This window comes from Plectropomus leopardus, chromosome 12, assembly GCF_026936395.1.
Source record: "Plectropomus leopardus strain MGB_pleo_1.0 chromosome 12, ASM2693639v1, whole genome shotgun sequence".
NCBI lineage: Eukaryota > Metazoa > Chordata > Actinopteri > Perciformes > Serranidae > Plectropomus > Plectropomus leopardus.
In genome coordinates this window covers 32,887,755-32,905,177 of record NC_142187.1, presented here as the reverse complement: position 1 = coordinate 32,905,177, position 17,423 = coordinate 32,887,755, and the positions used below count along the sequence as shown (strand labels likewise).

Sequence of the window (17,423 nt, the reverse complement as noted above, 5' to 3'; positions counted from 1 at the left end):
AGTGACGTCAGCCTGCAGCAGCGGACACGGCTGCGTCCTCTCTGTGTCTCTGTGTCTCAGTGTCTCAGTTTGACGCTTCACATCAACTCCAGAGCTGCTCAACATCTCAGCACACCTTCATCTGACACTTCAGAGCCGGACAGACAGCTCGAGGACATCATGGGCAACGTGCAGGTAAGAAAAGCGGAAACTTCTGCAGAAAACAACAACACAGCAACTCCAGCTGCATGTAGTTAAACTGATAAAAGTGCCTGCGAGGGCTGAGAAAGTCACTTTTCAGCCACTTTTTTCAGTCGAGTTTGTAGTTGTGCAGTAAGATAAATGTCAAAAACAGAAGCTGCAGTTAGAAATAAACAGGAAATCGATCATTAAAGTGTCATTTTGTGACACAGGCAGCGTTCAGAGGAGAATAATGGGTTAATTGTTGTGTTAAAGAGGTGAAAACCAGAGTTTTTGTGCGTAAAAGTACTGAGGAGCAAAAAGTTGCGCAGTTAAGTTTGAGCAAAGGGAGTCAGAGGGAGTCAAAGGGAGTCAGAGGGAGTCAGAGGGAGTGAGCCCTGCGAGCAGCAGCGAGGGGGGATTTCAGAGAAATGCTGATCAATAAGGCCGCATTGTGTGAGAGGGAGGGTGGGCGAGGAGAGCAGAGAGACCGCATACTGCTGCTGCTGCTGCTGCTGCTGCAGCCGCTGCCCCATGACTCAGCACACAGCAGGCTGCACCCTTTTCCTGCGGGAGGACACGGCCTGCATCCACAGACGGAAAATAAATCCTCCGCAGCCTCAAAGCTTATTCTGTTTGAGGAAATAGTGATTAAATGTTGTTAAATGTTTATGATGCGGAGAGCATCATAAATGTTATAGATATATATATGTCTGATTCTTATTTCTACTCATGCATATATTGTGTTGTACACTGTAGCACATATATTTTATATTTCTAAACCTATATCATACTTACACAAGTGTGTACATTGTCATGTAGCAAATGGCACAAGCTCAGAATATCATACATAATTTTATTTTATTTTTTTAATGCTGGCGTGAAATGTAAGCATAATTTAAAATTTTAACCATAATGCATTTTAATTATATATTTTTTCTAGTGAATATAAGTTATAGAAGTTTTTATGTATTTTATATTTCTTACTTACTTCTTATTTCTACGTCTATAATTCTTTATTCTTAGTGACTTCTCATGTATATATCGTGTTGTACAATTTATTTTTCCAAAACTATACTGTGCCTGTACTAGTATGTTTATTGTCATATTGCAAAAGGCACATGCTCAGAATAGTATACATCTTTTAAATAAATATATCTTTACAAATGCTGGTGTGAAATTTAAGAATTTAACCATAATGCATTTTAATTTTCTATTTTTTTAATGAACATAAGTTACTTTTTAAATTTATTTTATATTTTTACTTTTTACTTATTTTCATGCTTCTTATTTTATGTCCATTGTTACATTTTTAATAACGCTCATAAGTTGTTTTACTTTATATTTTTATTTTTTTAATTTTTTTTTACTTATTTTTCATTTCATACCTTACATCAGTGCAACAGTCACAAATCACAATATTCTGCTGTATAAAGTATTTCTGATTCTAATTTATACTTTTTTCCCCAAACTTTATTTATATGTTTTTTCAGTAAATATACATTTATGCACACATGCCACACACTCCCCAGACCCCAAAAAGTAATGAAATAATGATAGTAATAATAATAATAATAATAATAATAATGATAATAATAATCATCATCATCATCATCATAATGTATTCAAATATATTAAAAAATTATATCAGTTTTATATTTATTGCTTTCTAAGATTTTGCAGGCTGTTTTGTGTGTACAGTCTTTACATAATTATACAATACCTTATCATAAAAATGTAGATTTTATATGTTTGCTTTAGCTGTATAAATGATTTATATATTTTTAATGATCCTGCACTTTTCTGCAGCCCACCATCGTCCCGTGTGAGGACTTCGATGTCACAGCTGATATTAAAGCCATCAGGAAAGCATGTAAAGGTTTAGGTAAGTGAACAGTATCATTCATCTTCAGGCAAATGTTTACTGTGAGGTTTTCCATCATTTTATTCCATCATACACCCTCCAACCGCATCACTTAAGAAGTTACCCAAAAATCAGCCAAAAAAAAATATATATATACAAGAAAATTACCTGAAAATTTTGAAATAAAACAAAAGAAATGTCAGATGAAAGAAAAAAAACAAATGAAAGAAAAACAAGGAAATTACCCAAAAAGTGTTCAATAATTATAATTATGATAAATATAAATATAGTTATTTGGGACATTTTCCACTAGTTTCTTTGAAAATAATTTTCCAAATCTACTAATTTCATGTAATTTGTGGAACAGTTCTTGCCAAGTTGCTCATCACCTTTTTTATGGTGTTTCAAAAAAAAAAAGTAAACTAATTTGCTCGTATTTTGAAGCTTAAAGTGTCTGAATGCAGCACGAGAAAAGTGATGTCGAACCAGGTTTCAAAGGGTTAATGTCGGATAGGCATTTCTAAGCTTTTGCTTCGGCCTGAGCATTTTCAGTCATTACTCAGACTTTAGATTTTGTTTCTTCTGTTGTGTTCGTTATGCTTATTGTATCGTGTGACTGAATTAAAACACCATCAGTGAAACATTTCTAACATTTAATAAAAGGTGTGTCCAGAGTGGTTTTACCGCGCTTTCGTTAAGTACTGGATTAATTAAGAAATCGTTGTCTCCATTAGTCATTCAAACACAAAAACACGGGAAAATAGAGTCCAGATTGAAAAAAAAAGTTCTTTTTAAGCACTTTTACTGTAATTTGAAGGATGCTGATGCCAGCTCCTGCGTGCATGTGTGTGTCTGTGTGTGTGTGTGTGTGTGTGTGTGTGTGTGTGTGTGTGTGTGTGTGTGTGTGTGTGTGTGTGTGTGTGTGTGCGTGCGTGTGTGTGTGTGTGTCTGTGTGTGTGTGTGTCTCCTTCAGGCACAGATGAGGAGGCCATTATTCAGATCCTGGCCAATCGCTCTGCAGCTCAGCGCGTGGAGATCAAACAGGCCTACTTTGAGAAGTACGATGACGTAGCACGCCCCGCCTGTTTCTCACACACACACGTTCGTGCAGTAAATGTTGTGTTTGTTCAGGAGTTGGAGGAGGTCCTGAAGAAGGAGCTGACGGGTAGTTTTGAGAACGCCGTGATGGCCATGTTGGAGCCTCCTAACGTTTTCTTCGCCAAGGAGCTGAGGAAGGCCATGAAGGGGGCGGGAACGGACGAGGCAGTGCTGGTCGAGATCCTGTGCACCGCCACCAATGAGGTCTGTGGATGTGCAAAAGTACTGCGGTGCAGCACGTTTCTGTTTTCACTCTTTAACTCCATTTTGGGAACAAAGTAACTATGCAAATGTTTTTGAGCTTTTTGATGTGATGAGAGCAGCTTTAAAATCAGCAGCTGACTGACTTTTCTCTCACTTCCAACAGGACATCATAAGCTACAAGAAGACTTATGCCCAGGGTGAGTTTTCCTCCGTTCCTCTGAGTCATGCAGAAACAATCAGATGTTCCCCTCATACTGGAGAGTGAAATTAAACCAGCATGCAAGTTTTATATTAGTCATAATATCATGGGTGTTTCTGTTTTAGGAGTGAATCATGGTGTGATGAGACATGTTTTCCTCACTCGCTGACCACAAATACAGTCCGACTTTATCCCTGTCAGGGTCACGTTTCTGTGGAAGTCATGAGAGGAAAATGAAATCTTGTAATGTGTTTTTTAATTCTGATTTAAATGTTTTTTTCTCCTGCGTTTACGACTTCAGAACGTGTGAAAACAAAGTTTGGCCAGGATCATTTTTTTAAGCTTCTCTGTTAAAAAAAGTTTTGTAGGGTGACTTTTTTTTTAAATTAGGTTAATTTTCTCCTGAATGGGACTAAAAATATTCATATTCAAACATTCAATCCTAGAAACATTCTTAAATCCTAGAAATGTCCTAAAATCTTACAAAACGTCCTTAAATCCTAGAAAGGTCCTGAAATCCTAGGAACTTGCAAAGAGCCTAGAAATGTCCTGAAATTCGAGAAATGTCCTAAAATCTGAGAAATGTCCTGAAATCCTAAAAATGTCCTGAAATCACAGAAACATGCACGGGGCTGCTGTGAAGGGCCCCTGGGGGCCCCCAAACACAGCGGGTTGAGTCTCCGTGGTGTCAGTAATAATGGTGTTTTTGACTCTGACCGTTCAGTGCACGAGCGTGATTTGGAGGCGGACGTTGAGGACGACACCAGCGGAGACGTGAGGAACCTGCTGATGTCTCTGCTGCAGGTGACGTCTCTTTATTCGAACTTTATTTAACTAGCGATACTTAAAAAAGAGTCACCACATCTTCAGGCGCGATTAGACGTTTGGGTGGAAGTCCTGACTCTGGCAGGAAGCCATAAAGAAGCAGAGAAAAGTCTCTTTTTTCTGTCTTTGATGGCGTCTCACAGAATTGTTCTCCATCCTGTGAGGCCTTCGTCACACGTCACATCGTTTGTCGCCAGCGTTTGTCAGCGCTCCCGCCCATTTCTGCTTCCCCTCTTATTTCCTTCCCCTCGGAAAGAAAAGACAAACACGGTGTGACTCACGTTCTGCTGCGACGACCAAACGGGCCCTCTGATATTTCGCCTTGATGTGTAGCAGATGATTGTTATCCCTGTTAAATGCCCCAGATTATTTTCGTTAATTCATCTTTTTGACCTTTCCTCCACTCGCTAAATCTTCCCCCGTCTCCCTCTCTGCATCTCGTCTCCTTCATCCATCCTCCTAACCCTCTCTCCCCCGTATCCCCCTCTTCTCCTTGATCCCTCTCTCCACAGGCGGGCAGAGACGAGGGCTATGAAGTGGACGAGGCTTTAGCCGAACAGGACGCAGCGTCCCTGTTTGAGGTAAATTCTCAGATGCTGCGTAATTCCCTTCAGATTAAAGGGCCTCATTCACAGTTCGCCCTTTTAAATAAAACCAGTGTTTGCTGGGAAATGTGATCCCAGATTTAGATGTCTGAGCACGTGAGCCGGGCCGACTGGCAAATCTCACAGATTTGGTTAAATCGAAGGTTGTTTTTGTGGTGTCGCTGTCCCGGGGTTTTTATTTCAGTGCAGGATTCTGGGATATTTGTGGAAATTCACATTGAAGGCGTGAAGGTTTATATTTAAAGTTTCGCAGTAATACTGTACGGATAAAAGTGTGTGCACAGACAGTAATGTGACAAAATCTGTGAGAATATTTTTTACAATATTATAATGAGGTTTTATAGTCATTGTTATACAATTAGTGCTCATATAAGAATGACCCTCATGTTATTTTTGGGCCCCTCAACTGAGGAGAAAAGACTCATTTAAATCGCCATTAAAACACATTTTTATCGATATGCATTTATGTAATGTTGTTCTCTTATTTATTTTGTTTATTTTACCTATTTTTTTATGTTTTATTTCACTTTATTTATTTTTTATTTATTTTATTTCCTATTATTTGCGATTTTATCACTTTTTTTGCTTTTGTTGTTTGTAATATTTTATATTGACATTTTATGTCCTGCGTCATTATTTTTCCTCGTCATTTCGTGCTCAGTGCAAGTGTTTGGCTTTCTTCTATATAAATAAAGTTATTATTAGTTATTTTTAGCCTCATTAACCCTTTAACACCCGGACCATCATCAGTTTTCTGGTGCTGCGGTCAGACACCTTTTACATCATTAAAACCTCTGAAACCTGAAAAAAAAAACTTTTGAAAAAAAGGCAATGAGCAACTTGGCATAAGGCGACGGGCACACTGTAAGAAATTAGGGGGAAAAAATGACCTGAAAATCTGTTGTTTGTTTGCTTATTTTTTAAAAGGAGAGATGAAAAGTGTATTAAAAATTCGGGAAATTTTTAGAAAATACAATAATAATATTGACATGTTTAAAATCATGTCACTGAAATATGTGCATGTGTTTTTATATTTGCACTTTTTTCAAGTCATTCATTTTTGCTTTATTCTTGTTTTGGGGGTTTTTTGTCTTTTTTGTACTAATTTTTAGGTCTTTTTAATTTATTTTTTTTTATTTTTATGATCATTTTCTCCCAAATGGCAGACAGAACATGTCTCCATGAAAATGAACCAGTATTGTACAAGAATATGTTGAAATCAAAAGTTACAGTATATGTCACATATCATCCAAAAACACCGGTCATAAAAACTCACAATCTAGAAAAAGTAGAAAAATAGTCGAAAAATATGAAAAAAATAAAGAAAGGTAATATATTACTCTCCCAAAAATGCTGTAAAAGTCTTTTCGATGTGCAACCTCCACCACCACACTAGTCTTAATGTTACTGACAGGAACGATGTCAGTGCAGCTGGTTGTAGCAGAATAATCCTTAATATTCAGCAGTGTCGGTGGGGGATTATTTTCTCTGCGTGTTTCAGGCAGGAGAGGGCAGGTTTGGCACCGATGAGTCCACCTTCACCTTCATCCTGACGCACAGGAACTACCTGCAGCTTCAGGCCACCTTTAAGGCCTACGAGTCGGTGAGGACTGCACGCAGAAAGACGGCTGTTTCCATGGTTATTTACTTTTGGCCTCTCATCATTTTTTGACATTCTTCATGCTGACTCATCGTCCTTGTCTTGTAGCTTTCAGGGACAGACATTTTGGACACCATTGACTCTGAAGCAACAGGAACTCTCAAGGACTGCTACGTTACTCTGGGTACGTTTTCCTGCAGCAGCCACGAAATATCAAAGCCAAGATCAAGACCAACGCCTGCTTTCTTAATGTGTGTGTGTGTGTGTGTGTGTGTGTGTTTTATAGTCAGGTGTGCCAAGAACCCGCAGCTGTATTTTGCCCGACGCCTTAATGCCGCCATGAAGGGACTGGGCACTGATGAGGACACGCTCATTCGCATCATCGTAAGCCGCTCTGAGGCAAGTCTCTGGGTCGTAACAGCACAGCCAGATGTCTAACTTCCAGATCAGTGTTAGAAATACTGCTTTTAAATGTGAGCTCGCTGAAATTTAAAGAGACAGTGCACCCCAAAATCTACATCCCCCAAAATAGATATTTTTGTCCCGTTACCTGTGGTGTTTTTTACACGTCTGGATAGTTTTTGGATGAGTCTTGGAGATGGCATCCATCGAGATATCTGCCTTCTTTCCGATATAAATGACTACGAAATGACAAAACAACCACAAATATATATGATTTTAGGGTGAACTGTCCCTTTAAATCCATGTAAATGTTAAATCCAAAGACAAAAAATAATCAGTGAAAGATGGTTATTGTGTTAACAGCGGTGTTGTGTTGCAGATCGACCTGGACACGGTGAAGGACATGTACCTGGAGAAATACGACGTCACCCTGAAAGACGCTCTGGATTCCGAGTGTGGAGGCGACTTCAAACGCCTCCTCATCGAGATCCTGCACTAAAACTTCCCGCCTCCTTCCTGCAGGCCTCATTTAACCAACGTGACACAGTCTCTCTACCCACTCATCCTCCCTTCTCCTTTTTTATTCTCCTTTTAAGTTTCACTCGTTCATTCTGTGGATGTTTGTTTTTTTCAGTTTTCATTGCAGCACGGACCAAAAACCAAATCTTTATTATATTATACAGTGTTTTACACATGATAAACTACTTGGGCTTTAAATACAGTTTTGCCAAAAAAATTACACTCAGTGGAAATACATTTTAGGTACATTGACTGTTTATTATCCTTTTGACAATATTATAACAGCATTTTTAATCTTATATGGAGCTTGTGCAGCTGAGCATCATGTTAACGTGTTTATCCAAAGAAATAGATCCAGTTCTTTATTCACAATCAGCAGCTCTACAATCTTATTGTATTTCAGTTCACTATTTGATTCTCAGATGCTGCTGCTTAACATCAATGATATATATATATATGTACATATGTACATATATATATATGTCACCTGGCTCATTTATCTCGCAATCATCCATAAACTTCGCCACTGTTTGCCTCAAAGATGCCTTTGATAGCGACACTTAAGTGCCGAATTATCACGTTTGATCTCTGATATCTGAATAGTATTAATTATACATGAATTTGATATTGAAAACCTGAACACTTTAAGTATGCAATATTGGGTTTTTGTAGTCACGTCCCCGAAATGCTACGTGGGATTTTTAACTCGGACTATTTTTAGTGTTTTGTCACAGCTAACATGCTGCCTCTCACCGGGCCCGGCGCCAGGACGGGACCTAAGGGGGCTTATAGTCGCCCCCCTCTGTGTAAGTTCTGTGCATATTTAGAAAAATATCAAAAATGACAAAATTATTGACCGAGATACACGTGACCCCCTCAGCTGTAGGTGCAGCGTTTTACATAGTTCTGCAAAGGAATGATTTCCAAACGTTTTCCACAAGGGACCGCGAGTTTATCATTGAGTGAAATGACATATTTAATGAATGTTTTATTAAATTCAATGCACAACAACACCAGCACAGAGCAGCTGACAGACAGAAAAATTATCCCAAATAGTTTGCATTCAAGCTTTTTCTATGAATTTTGAGCAGATCATTTCATGCATATTTTGCATCTGAGATGAGTTTTCCCAATATTTTTAGCAACTTTTTACGTACCATTTTTCTGTCTGCATTGTGTATTGTTTTATACTTTTAACCCTTTGAAACCTGGATTGACGTCAGTTTTCTTGCGCTGCATTGAGATGCCTTTCACAAGCATTTAAATCCTTTAAATCTGAGCAAATTGGTTTAATTTATTTTGCAAATGTAGAAAAAAAGGCAATAAGTGAGTTGCAAGAAATTAGCAAAATGTGACAAGAAAATGAAAAAAATTGCTAAAAAGAAAAAATACAGCGGGAGAGACATAAAATTATGAGGAAAACACTTTTTAAAAAAAAAAGGCCGGGGGGGGGGGCTGTCTAGACAACTATATGTATTATTATTATTGTATTGTTGTTGGGTTTTTTTTTTTTACAGATTTTTTCATTTTTTTTAGCAATTCTTTACTGTCCTTGTTTGTTTCTGTTTTTTTACTTTTATTTTTGTTAATTTTCTGTTATTTTTGTTGCAACTTTTTTAGGGTAATTTCTTGGGTTGTTTCCTGTTCTTGTTGCCTTTTTTCCCTGTTCTTGAAAGACATTAGACCAATTTGCTGAGGTTTCAAAGGGTTAATAATAATAATAATAATAATAATAATAATATAAACTTTCAAAATATTTTATTTAGATTTCTTTACAGAAATCAAGGAAATTATGAGTTATAGGCCCACTGTTTATTTATTATTTTTTTAAAGTGTTCTTACACCCCTTAAAATCAAGGTCTCGCACCCCCTGGTAAAACTCTGGCGACCCATAGTGGGGGCTGGGATCCCTAGGTTGGGAAACAGTGCTGTAAAGGAGCAGAGGAGACAGACAGACAGAAAATGTCACTTAGTTTGGTGACATTTGGTTTTACAAACAGAATAGAAATGACTGGAAATGAAGGGACAGTAAAGAGAGATTCTACGCACCTACTCCTGATTTTGCTGATTTTGACATAAAATAATTAATAAGTTTAAAAAAATAGTGCTCTGCTCTATATCCTCTGAAGATATTGTATGTTAAAATCAATCATTTTTTATTTTTTATTTCATTTAAATTTTTATTTTATTTATTCGTTCATTTTTTTTGCATATAAAAAATTGCCCCCTCAGTCCCTTCATCGTGGCGCCTGGCCCGCCTCTCACATTTACACACTTTATCAGACTGTTGCCTTTTTCCTCTCACTGTTCTCCTTAAATTTACATTTGAATTTACTACAGTTATATTATCCTATATGAAGATGGTGTAAAACTTTGAAATAAATGTGTATTTAAGATCATTAGATGATAATAGTATTTTAAAAAAAAAACCATGTAATCTCTGTAGTACAATCACCGACAATGGACTCTGTCTGCATTCATGTATGGATTTATATATCTACAATAACTTTACTTAACCCAACATCACAGTAATGTATATGACCAAGATATACGGTTATATTGTCATGTAGCAAATAAATACACTAAATTATATGAAGGAAGTCATTGTTAACCTGTTGTAATGGTGTTTGCAGTGATAATAAATTTTAATTGAATCAAAACAATTGTTATTGTCCTTGTATCCTGTAGGGGGCAGGATTGTATCACAAGCAAGCTGGTTCATTTCAGGGTGAAATTAGATGACAGCTGATTAAATCAGTGGTTCCCAACTTTATTTCTCAAAGGACTCATTTTTCTATAATTGAGTAAATGTATGATTACATAAGACAGTTCATGGACACAACAGAAAAAAGTGAATAATTAACCCAAACAGTGACCTAATAAAATAATAATAATAATTCCTGTGACTGTCGCATCAGAGATGTGTTTTTCTAATATTTAGGATTCTCTGTATTTCTGTATTTATATGAGGTGGATGCAGTTTAACCCTTTGAAACCAGGGCAAATTTTCTTAATTTCTCTCAAAATATGGAGAGAAAAAAAGGCAATCTGTAATTTAAAAGGGAATGACTCAGAAATCTGCAACAAATTAGTAAAAATTACAAGAAAATTGCCTGAAATTAGCACAAAATAATAATAATAATAATAATAATAATAATAATAATAATAATAATAATAATAATATAAAAGAACAAAAATAGGAAATGAGGAGGACATTTTTTCCCTGTAACCTTATTTTAAACAGAATTTAATAATTATAATAAATAATTAATATAATAATAATAATAATAATAATAATAATAATAATAATAATAATAATAATAATAATAATAATAATAATAATTTTCCCTAATTATGTGCACATTTTCTAATGATTCTTTCTCTTTTTTTCATGATTTATTTATTTATTTTTTTTTGAATTTGCAGGACATTTCATGGTAAGTTGCTGACTGCTTTCCCCTCCATGTATTTAAAACAAATTCACTAAGCTTTCAAAGGTCTGAATGTGTGTTGAAGGTGCGCGCAGCACAGGACAACTGATGTTAGTTCAGGACTCAGAGGGTTAAAAACTTTAACATCAACCTAACCCCCGAAAAGCTTTGGTGACCTCTAGTGGGGGTGAAGATGACTAGGTTAAATCAGAGTGAGATCAATTATAGAATATACTGTGTAACTATATAACCCATGCACGCTTTAAGACGCAGCATTATAAACATTATGGCATCATATGTAAACAATATTTTGCTCTGATGTTAAACAAGAGGATTTATTAGGTTGCTTTCATAATATTTGTGGTTGTGCTGTGCGATCCAAAGCCATGCAAAAGCTAGTTTTAACAACATCTAGCCCAAAACATTTAGACCGTGGGCCTCCTGCGGGCGACTTCCAGAGGAGGAGAAAAATTCAAAACAAGTGAGAACTGCTTCCAGATGCACCGACACAGGAGCAGCACATTTCTCACTTTCTTTCCCACGGCTTCTCTTTCTCCCGCTCTTCGCTCTGCGTCTTTGTTTCTCCTCTTATTCCTCGACACGATGCTTGTTTCTGTTTCAAGGGCAAAGAGTGGAGAGTTTTCTGCACATTCTTTGGCTACCTGTGCATCCACAGTCGGTCTGTGCGCCATCTGGAGCCCAGTAGCCTCCGCGTCCTCCGCGTGCTGCACGCTGGCACGCTGCCTATCTGAGGCTGAGGAGGCCGTATGCGCCACACATGCCTGTTAATAACAGGCGTGTAAGACGGACGGAGGGGAGTGGAGAATCCACGCAGAGTGTGGACACAAGACTGATGTGTCAGACTCCTTAAAGTGAAACATTTGTCTTCGTATATTGTAGTTTTTGGAGGGAAAATCAAACCTATTGAAACATTTCTTTGATTGAACGCACATGCACACGCAGTTTAACAGAGCACGTACGGCAACACGCACAAATGTTAATGCCAAAAGTGAGCAAACGGTGAAGTAAACAAATGTAAACTAACAGGACAACACTGAAAACTGATAACAAAAGAACATGTGTTTAATTGTAAGTCGTGAAATTAAATGCAATGTTAAAAATTGGTGAGATTTCTTTCAAAAATATGGAATTTGGTAATGATCAGCTTAACAATAAATGGCCCAAACATTTACATGGAGGTAATAAAAAGTTAGAAGAAAATTACCTGAAATCAGCAACAACAACAAAAAAAAAGTTTTAAAAAAAAGACAGGTCTAGAATAAAAAATATAATTATAATATACACTTTCCGTATGTTGCTTTTAAATATATAGTCATATATTTATTATATATATATATTCATATTTCTCTTTTTTTCAAGTTAGATTTCAGCTCTTTTTAAATCACTTTTACTGGTTTATTTCTTTATTTTTTGCCCCCATATTTTCCACAGAAAGCAAGATATTATAGTATATAGAACTATAATAGTAATCATTTACAAAATGAAATCAATAGCTCAATACACAAGGGGAAATATAAATTAAAGTTTTTTGATACAGTGGAAAAATGTTTTTGGAAATCATACAGCTTTGTGCTTTCATTCCTTTTATCAGTTTTCAGCATTTATATAGTTTTAATTAAATTATGGAAAAATGACAAATTTGGGGGATAATTTCAAATTTCTGTTAAATTTTGCTAAATATAGATAACAATAGAGTTCACCATTTTGTTTTGGAACATCATCCCAAATAGAGCGGTGAAGGGATGACGTATTTTTGTAGGTTCCCTCGTCAAAAACCTGATGGGATCTTTTAATGGGATTTTCGATTATCGCCAAAAAATATGCTCTGTGACAAACATGAGTTCATGAGACTTACACATTTTAAGTGTGATAATCTTCACAGACGAACACTTTTGTGTGTTTTGAAATGTAAATAAAATTGCCAGAAGCAAAAAGCTGTTGTTAGGCCACCAACGAACTACATCGTGGTCGCACGTGTCTATGAGTTTTTGAAATGCGCTTTATAAATAAAATGTATTATTATTATTATTATTATTATTATTATTATTATTATTATTATTAAGGTGGACAGGTGGATTTAATGAGTTTCTGTGTCCGGTGTGATGACGTCTAACGTCCCAGACAAACACTGAAGTCCCATTTAGCTTCTTCTTCTCCTTTTTTAAGATGAGTAAAGTTTAAATACGTATTTTAAATGTCTGAATATCTTCAGCCTGTGTTAAACACAGACCTTTTTTAAGGCATTTTAACAAAAACCCATTTTAAAAAAACCCAGAGACTTTAATACAAGGGAACCGGAAGTGCTAACAGGCTAACGGACTTCCGCGTTTTAAGACTCACGACGTCTTTAGATGTAGTCATGAACGTGGATACATCGTTGGTTGTGGTCGCTACAGTATTTTGGCTAAAACGTTAGTGCGCATGGTCGAGCCTCGCGCCTGCGCAGTTTAGAGCGGAAGTATTTTGAATCGTAACGTTTTGGCCGAAATGTTTGTGCACGTGAAACGCCGAGCGTCCGACTGGATCAACGAAATCTGGATTATTCTGCGCGAGCAGCGTGAAAGTTTGTGTTGTGAGACAGTTTTGCGGTTAAACTCGGTCGAAAATGTTCGCCGTGTTTGGATTATCGATCCGTGGAGGAGGTAACGCCGGAAACAGCGTCTTCTCTGCGGTGAGTAATCACGCATACATGCGGTTTTTGGGGTCGGTGGATCCGTTAATGAGGCGCTAATAAGGAACTGTTAAAAATGATTGTTGTGGTGAGGGCGGGTCAGTTTCAGTTTTTACCCAAAACAAGACTCAGCTGCACTTTAGGCACGTTTTATTCGCTATTATTATTATTATTATTATTATTATTATTATTATTGTTATTATTATTAATTTATAATTTCGGGTGTGTTCATACACACAGAAATTGTGCATTTTTGTTGAATCTTGGAATTTCCAGCTCAGCTCCTACAGTAAGTTTTAAAATACACAGTGTTAACAAAAAATGTTGGCTCCATTCACACTGTCAGGTGCCATTGAAACTCATTCAAACTGCATTTTTATTCCCATAGCTATCAAAGTATAAAATGTTCGTGTATCATACGTTCATTCAATATTCACTTCCATCTCGAAAACTAAAAAACAAAAAAAAAAACAAGTGAGAATTTCGTTTATTTATTTTTCTGTACAAACTAAATCTTGAAAAAAGGCGTTTTTATTTACTCATCATTTGCTTAAAAGTCAAAATCAAATAAGCAATAAAACAAAAACAAAATAACAAGTCAAATTAACGTCGTTATTAATTTTTATTTTTTAATTTATTTTGTTCTGATGGTTGTCGCTTCACGCATGCGCCGTCAGAAGAGTGACGCTCAGAGTTTAGGACATGATTTCAAAAATATGTCCGCTCATACAGTCATCAGAGCCGAGTGAACAAACTGGACGTGCACCTGCTGAACAGTCCGAGTCCAGCTCAGAGTCAGGACCAGCTTCACGTTTTCACTGTAGCTCCAGTTAGACTGAAGACTTGCGCGTGTTGCGCTGAGCTGAAACTTTTATGCACTGTATGGAGCAGAAAGTGAAACAGGTAACCATGGTAACGAAAGCAGCACACAACCAAAAAAGTGAAAAGAGGAGCGCAGCGGGTCTTGTATATATCTTAGTAAATGGATAGATGTGGATTTTGGAAGTGGGGCTGTATGAGATAATGGTGTCAGACTGTGTGAGGAGGCCGGTGCGCACGGCTCCATATTACCATGCAGAGGTTGATAGCGGCGGATGAGAAAAGTAGTGCCAAAGGAAAAAGGGCTGTCTGACGGTGGGGTAAAGTGGAGAGGATACCCTAATTAATACTCTATTGATTTTTTAGATATGCCTTTTTTTTAAAGTGCTTAAAACACGTTTTAAAATACCCCCTGTGGGGTGCGCGCACCGTCTGTTTCTGCAAACCGGGAGCGCGCCGACCACCAGCTGTATAGACTGTACATAAATATCTCATACAGCCCCACTTCCAAAATCCACAACTATTCTTTTTATGATGCTCAAGACGCGCTGCCATCCTCTTCACTTTTTTGGTTGTGTGCTGCTTTTGTTACCATGGTTACTTGTTTCACTTTCCAGCTTTGGGCTGCATTAGTGCACTAGAATAAAGGGCTCTCCACTGCACCAAACTGTGCGCAAAAGTGACACTTACAGGCGTACGCAAAGTTGGTGACCTCGGCTCTGGTAATACCGTAAATATATATAAATATTTTTGAGATCATCATCATCATGTTCTTAATTCTGAGCGCCAATCTTCTGTGTACACCACCAAACGCGATGAAAATTATTTCATCGCGCCTCAAATGAAATCGCGTCGCGCCGGACGCTCCAGTTTTGACGCTCGTACAAAAACCCCAAAATGGGAAATCGCGCCGCGCGTCGAGCCCGCCCAAACAACAACATTTCTTCCGCCATTTCATTCTCTCGTTGACCATGCCTGAGATAACCACGATCGCTGCATTAGATTTTGATCTAATGCATCTGATTAGATTTTGCAAGGGAACACCAGGACGTCCATACGTCAGCACGTCGATGACGATCTCAACGCTGATAGGCTGTCGCGGCGCGTCTTCACGCGACGACGCCGCAAAAGTTCAATTATTTCAACTCGAGCGTTGGACGCGACGCGACGCGAATTTCGCGTCCAACGCGCCGCGCAATCGCGTCCATCGCGTCGCCCGGCAAAATGACGCGTCAAATCGCGTCTTTGCATTGACTTTGTATGTAATCTTGAGGCGCGATCATTTTTCATCGTGTTTGGTGGGTACACGCCGTAACCGCGCAGCCGCTGCAGAATGACACAATCGAGGAAATTGATGGAAAATAAAGGAAAATGTTAATTTGACTTGTTATTGTGTTTTTGTTTCCTAGTTTATTTGATTTAACTTTTATTCAGATAATGAGAAAACAAACGTATTTTTTCAATATTTTGTTTTTTTCAGAAAAACAAATAAACGAAAATCTCACTCATTTTTTGTGTTTTAGTTTTCCAGAAGGAACTGAATAATGAATGAACGGATCGTACCCGGACCATAAAAACATGCATTGTATTATATCTGGGTGTCATTCTGGGCTTTTGCTTCGGAAGTTGTCATTTTTACTATTTTCCACCTGATGACGTCATTTTTACTATATTTGGCATATGGAGTAAATACATGCTATTTCCAGGTGCATAAAAATCAGTGTAGCTGCTCATCATGTGTTGTTTTATATCTAAAAACATACTTACATCATGACAAAAACCTGTCATTTACAGGTATAAAATTCTGAAAGTTGATGAATATTTTATATCGATGATTAGGACTGATGTTGGTTTAAAAAAATTAAGTCAATGAAAGTAGAATGTATCCTAAAATCTGAGAAATATCCTAAAATCCTAGAAACCTTGCAAAATCCTGGAAAAATGGTAAAATCTGAAAAGTGTCCTAAAATCTATGAAAAGTCTTAAAATACGAGAAATGTCTCAAAATCCTAAAAAATGTCTCAAAATCCTAAAAAATGTCCTAAAATTCGTGATATGTCCTAAAATCCTACAAACATGTATGGAGCGGTTGCGACTGGCCCCTGGCCTTTTGCCATTTTGCAAAAGTGGCCCCCAAACAAAGCAAGCTGAGTATTTAGTCCTTATTCCCCAAATAAGTTTTGTTCATTCCCCAAATTAACGTGATGCAAAACATCACCAATCAGTGCGTTTAACTGACGTTCCTTTTAAGATGTTACCATTTAGTTTTATGGCATCAAATTAGGTTTATTACATGTTGTGTTTTTGAAAAGCCATTAAAATGATGCCTCTGGGACATATACATTAACGTATATTTTTCCAACACACAGACAAACAAACATACACATTGCCTAAAGACACACTCACACCAACTCGACACACTCGTGCCCTCGTTTTTCTCTCCATCTGCACTCTATTATCCCGAGTGCTAATGCGTAAGGGCAACTAGTCCCGCCAGACGGAGCTCCGCCCTCCTAACTGCGGGGCTCTGACCTTTTCCTTAAACGTTTTATCATCGTCGGCCCGCCATAACTCACCCAGCCAGCCATCCATCAGCCCGGAGGTGGTTTCAATTTGTCTCGAGACATGCTTTCTCTCAGCTCTGGAGTCGACTCAGGTCTGCTCATTGTCTTCAGACGCAAGAGCTCACAAACTGTGCTGCTCATGCTTCTTTCACCGCGACTGTCCTGTCAAACAGCCTCGAACTGCAGAGAATTAGACGAGTGAAAATGGTCTTTTGATCCCAGCACCTCTGAGACACAAAGCTACATATTAATGGCACTAATCCCCTAAAAGTCATGATTTATTGAATAATCTATAGCACACACTAACCTGGGGGTCACGACTTCAAAAGGCTGAAATAATAACATGTACTGGTCCACTGCTTTTCACAGAACACATGTCCGGGATCGTAATATGCTTTCTGATCTTGTGCCAAAGCGGAGCAGCACACCGGGAGCGAGAGGG

At 37.6% G+C, this 17,423-nt stretch overlaps 2 protein-coding genes across 2 annotated transcripts in view; both read left to right on the top strand.

The window, feature by feature from the left end:
- LOC121951348 (annexin A13-like) lies at positions 1-10,138 on the top strand. The gene is made up of 11 exons (XM_042497636.2): positions 1-174; positions 1,969-2,044; positions 2,997-3,091; positions 3,155-3,325; positions 3,489-3,522; positions 4,249-4,328; positions 4,862-4,930; positions 6,456-6,557; positions 6,663-6,738; positions 6,841-6,953; positions 7,336-10,138. The coding sequence occupies exons 1-11, from the start codon at positions 160-162 to the stop codon at positions 7,453-7,455; spliced, it is 951 nt and encodes a 316-aa protein (XP_042353570.1). The 5' UTR covers positions 1-159; the 3' UTR covers positions 7,456-10,138.
- A 3,140-nt stretch (positions 10,139-13,278) lies between these two features.
- LOC121951900 (amyloid beta A4 precursor protein-binding family B member 1-interacting protein-like) overlaps positions 13,279-17,423 on the top strand; it is a 52,652-nt gene continuing 48,507 nt past the window's right edge. Inside the window, exon 1 of the mRNA XM_088085860.1 lies at positions 13,279-13,598. Within this exon, the coding sequence (XP_087941986.1) occupies positions 13,533-13,598 (66 nt within the window). The 5' untranslated portion in view covers positions 13,279-13,532. The remainder of the gene's footprint in view (positions 13,599-17,423) is intronic.

Coding starts and splice junctions, on each gene's coding strand:
- LOC121951348 (XM_042497636.2), top strand. Junction 2,045..2,996: donor GAAAGCATGTAAAGGTTTAG/GTAAGTGAACAG, acceptor TGTCTCCTTCAG/GCACAGATGAGGAGGCCATT. Junction 6,558..6,662: donor CCTTTAAGGCCTACGAGTCG/GTGAGGACTGCA, acceptor CTTGTCTTGTAG/CTTTCAGGGACAGACATTTT.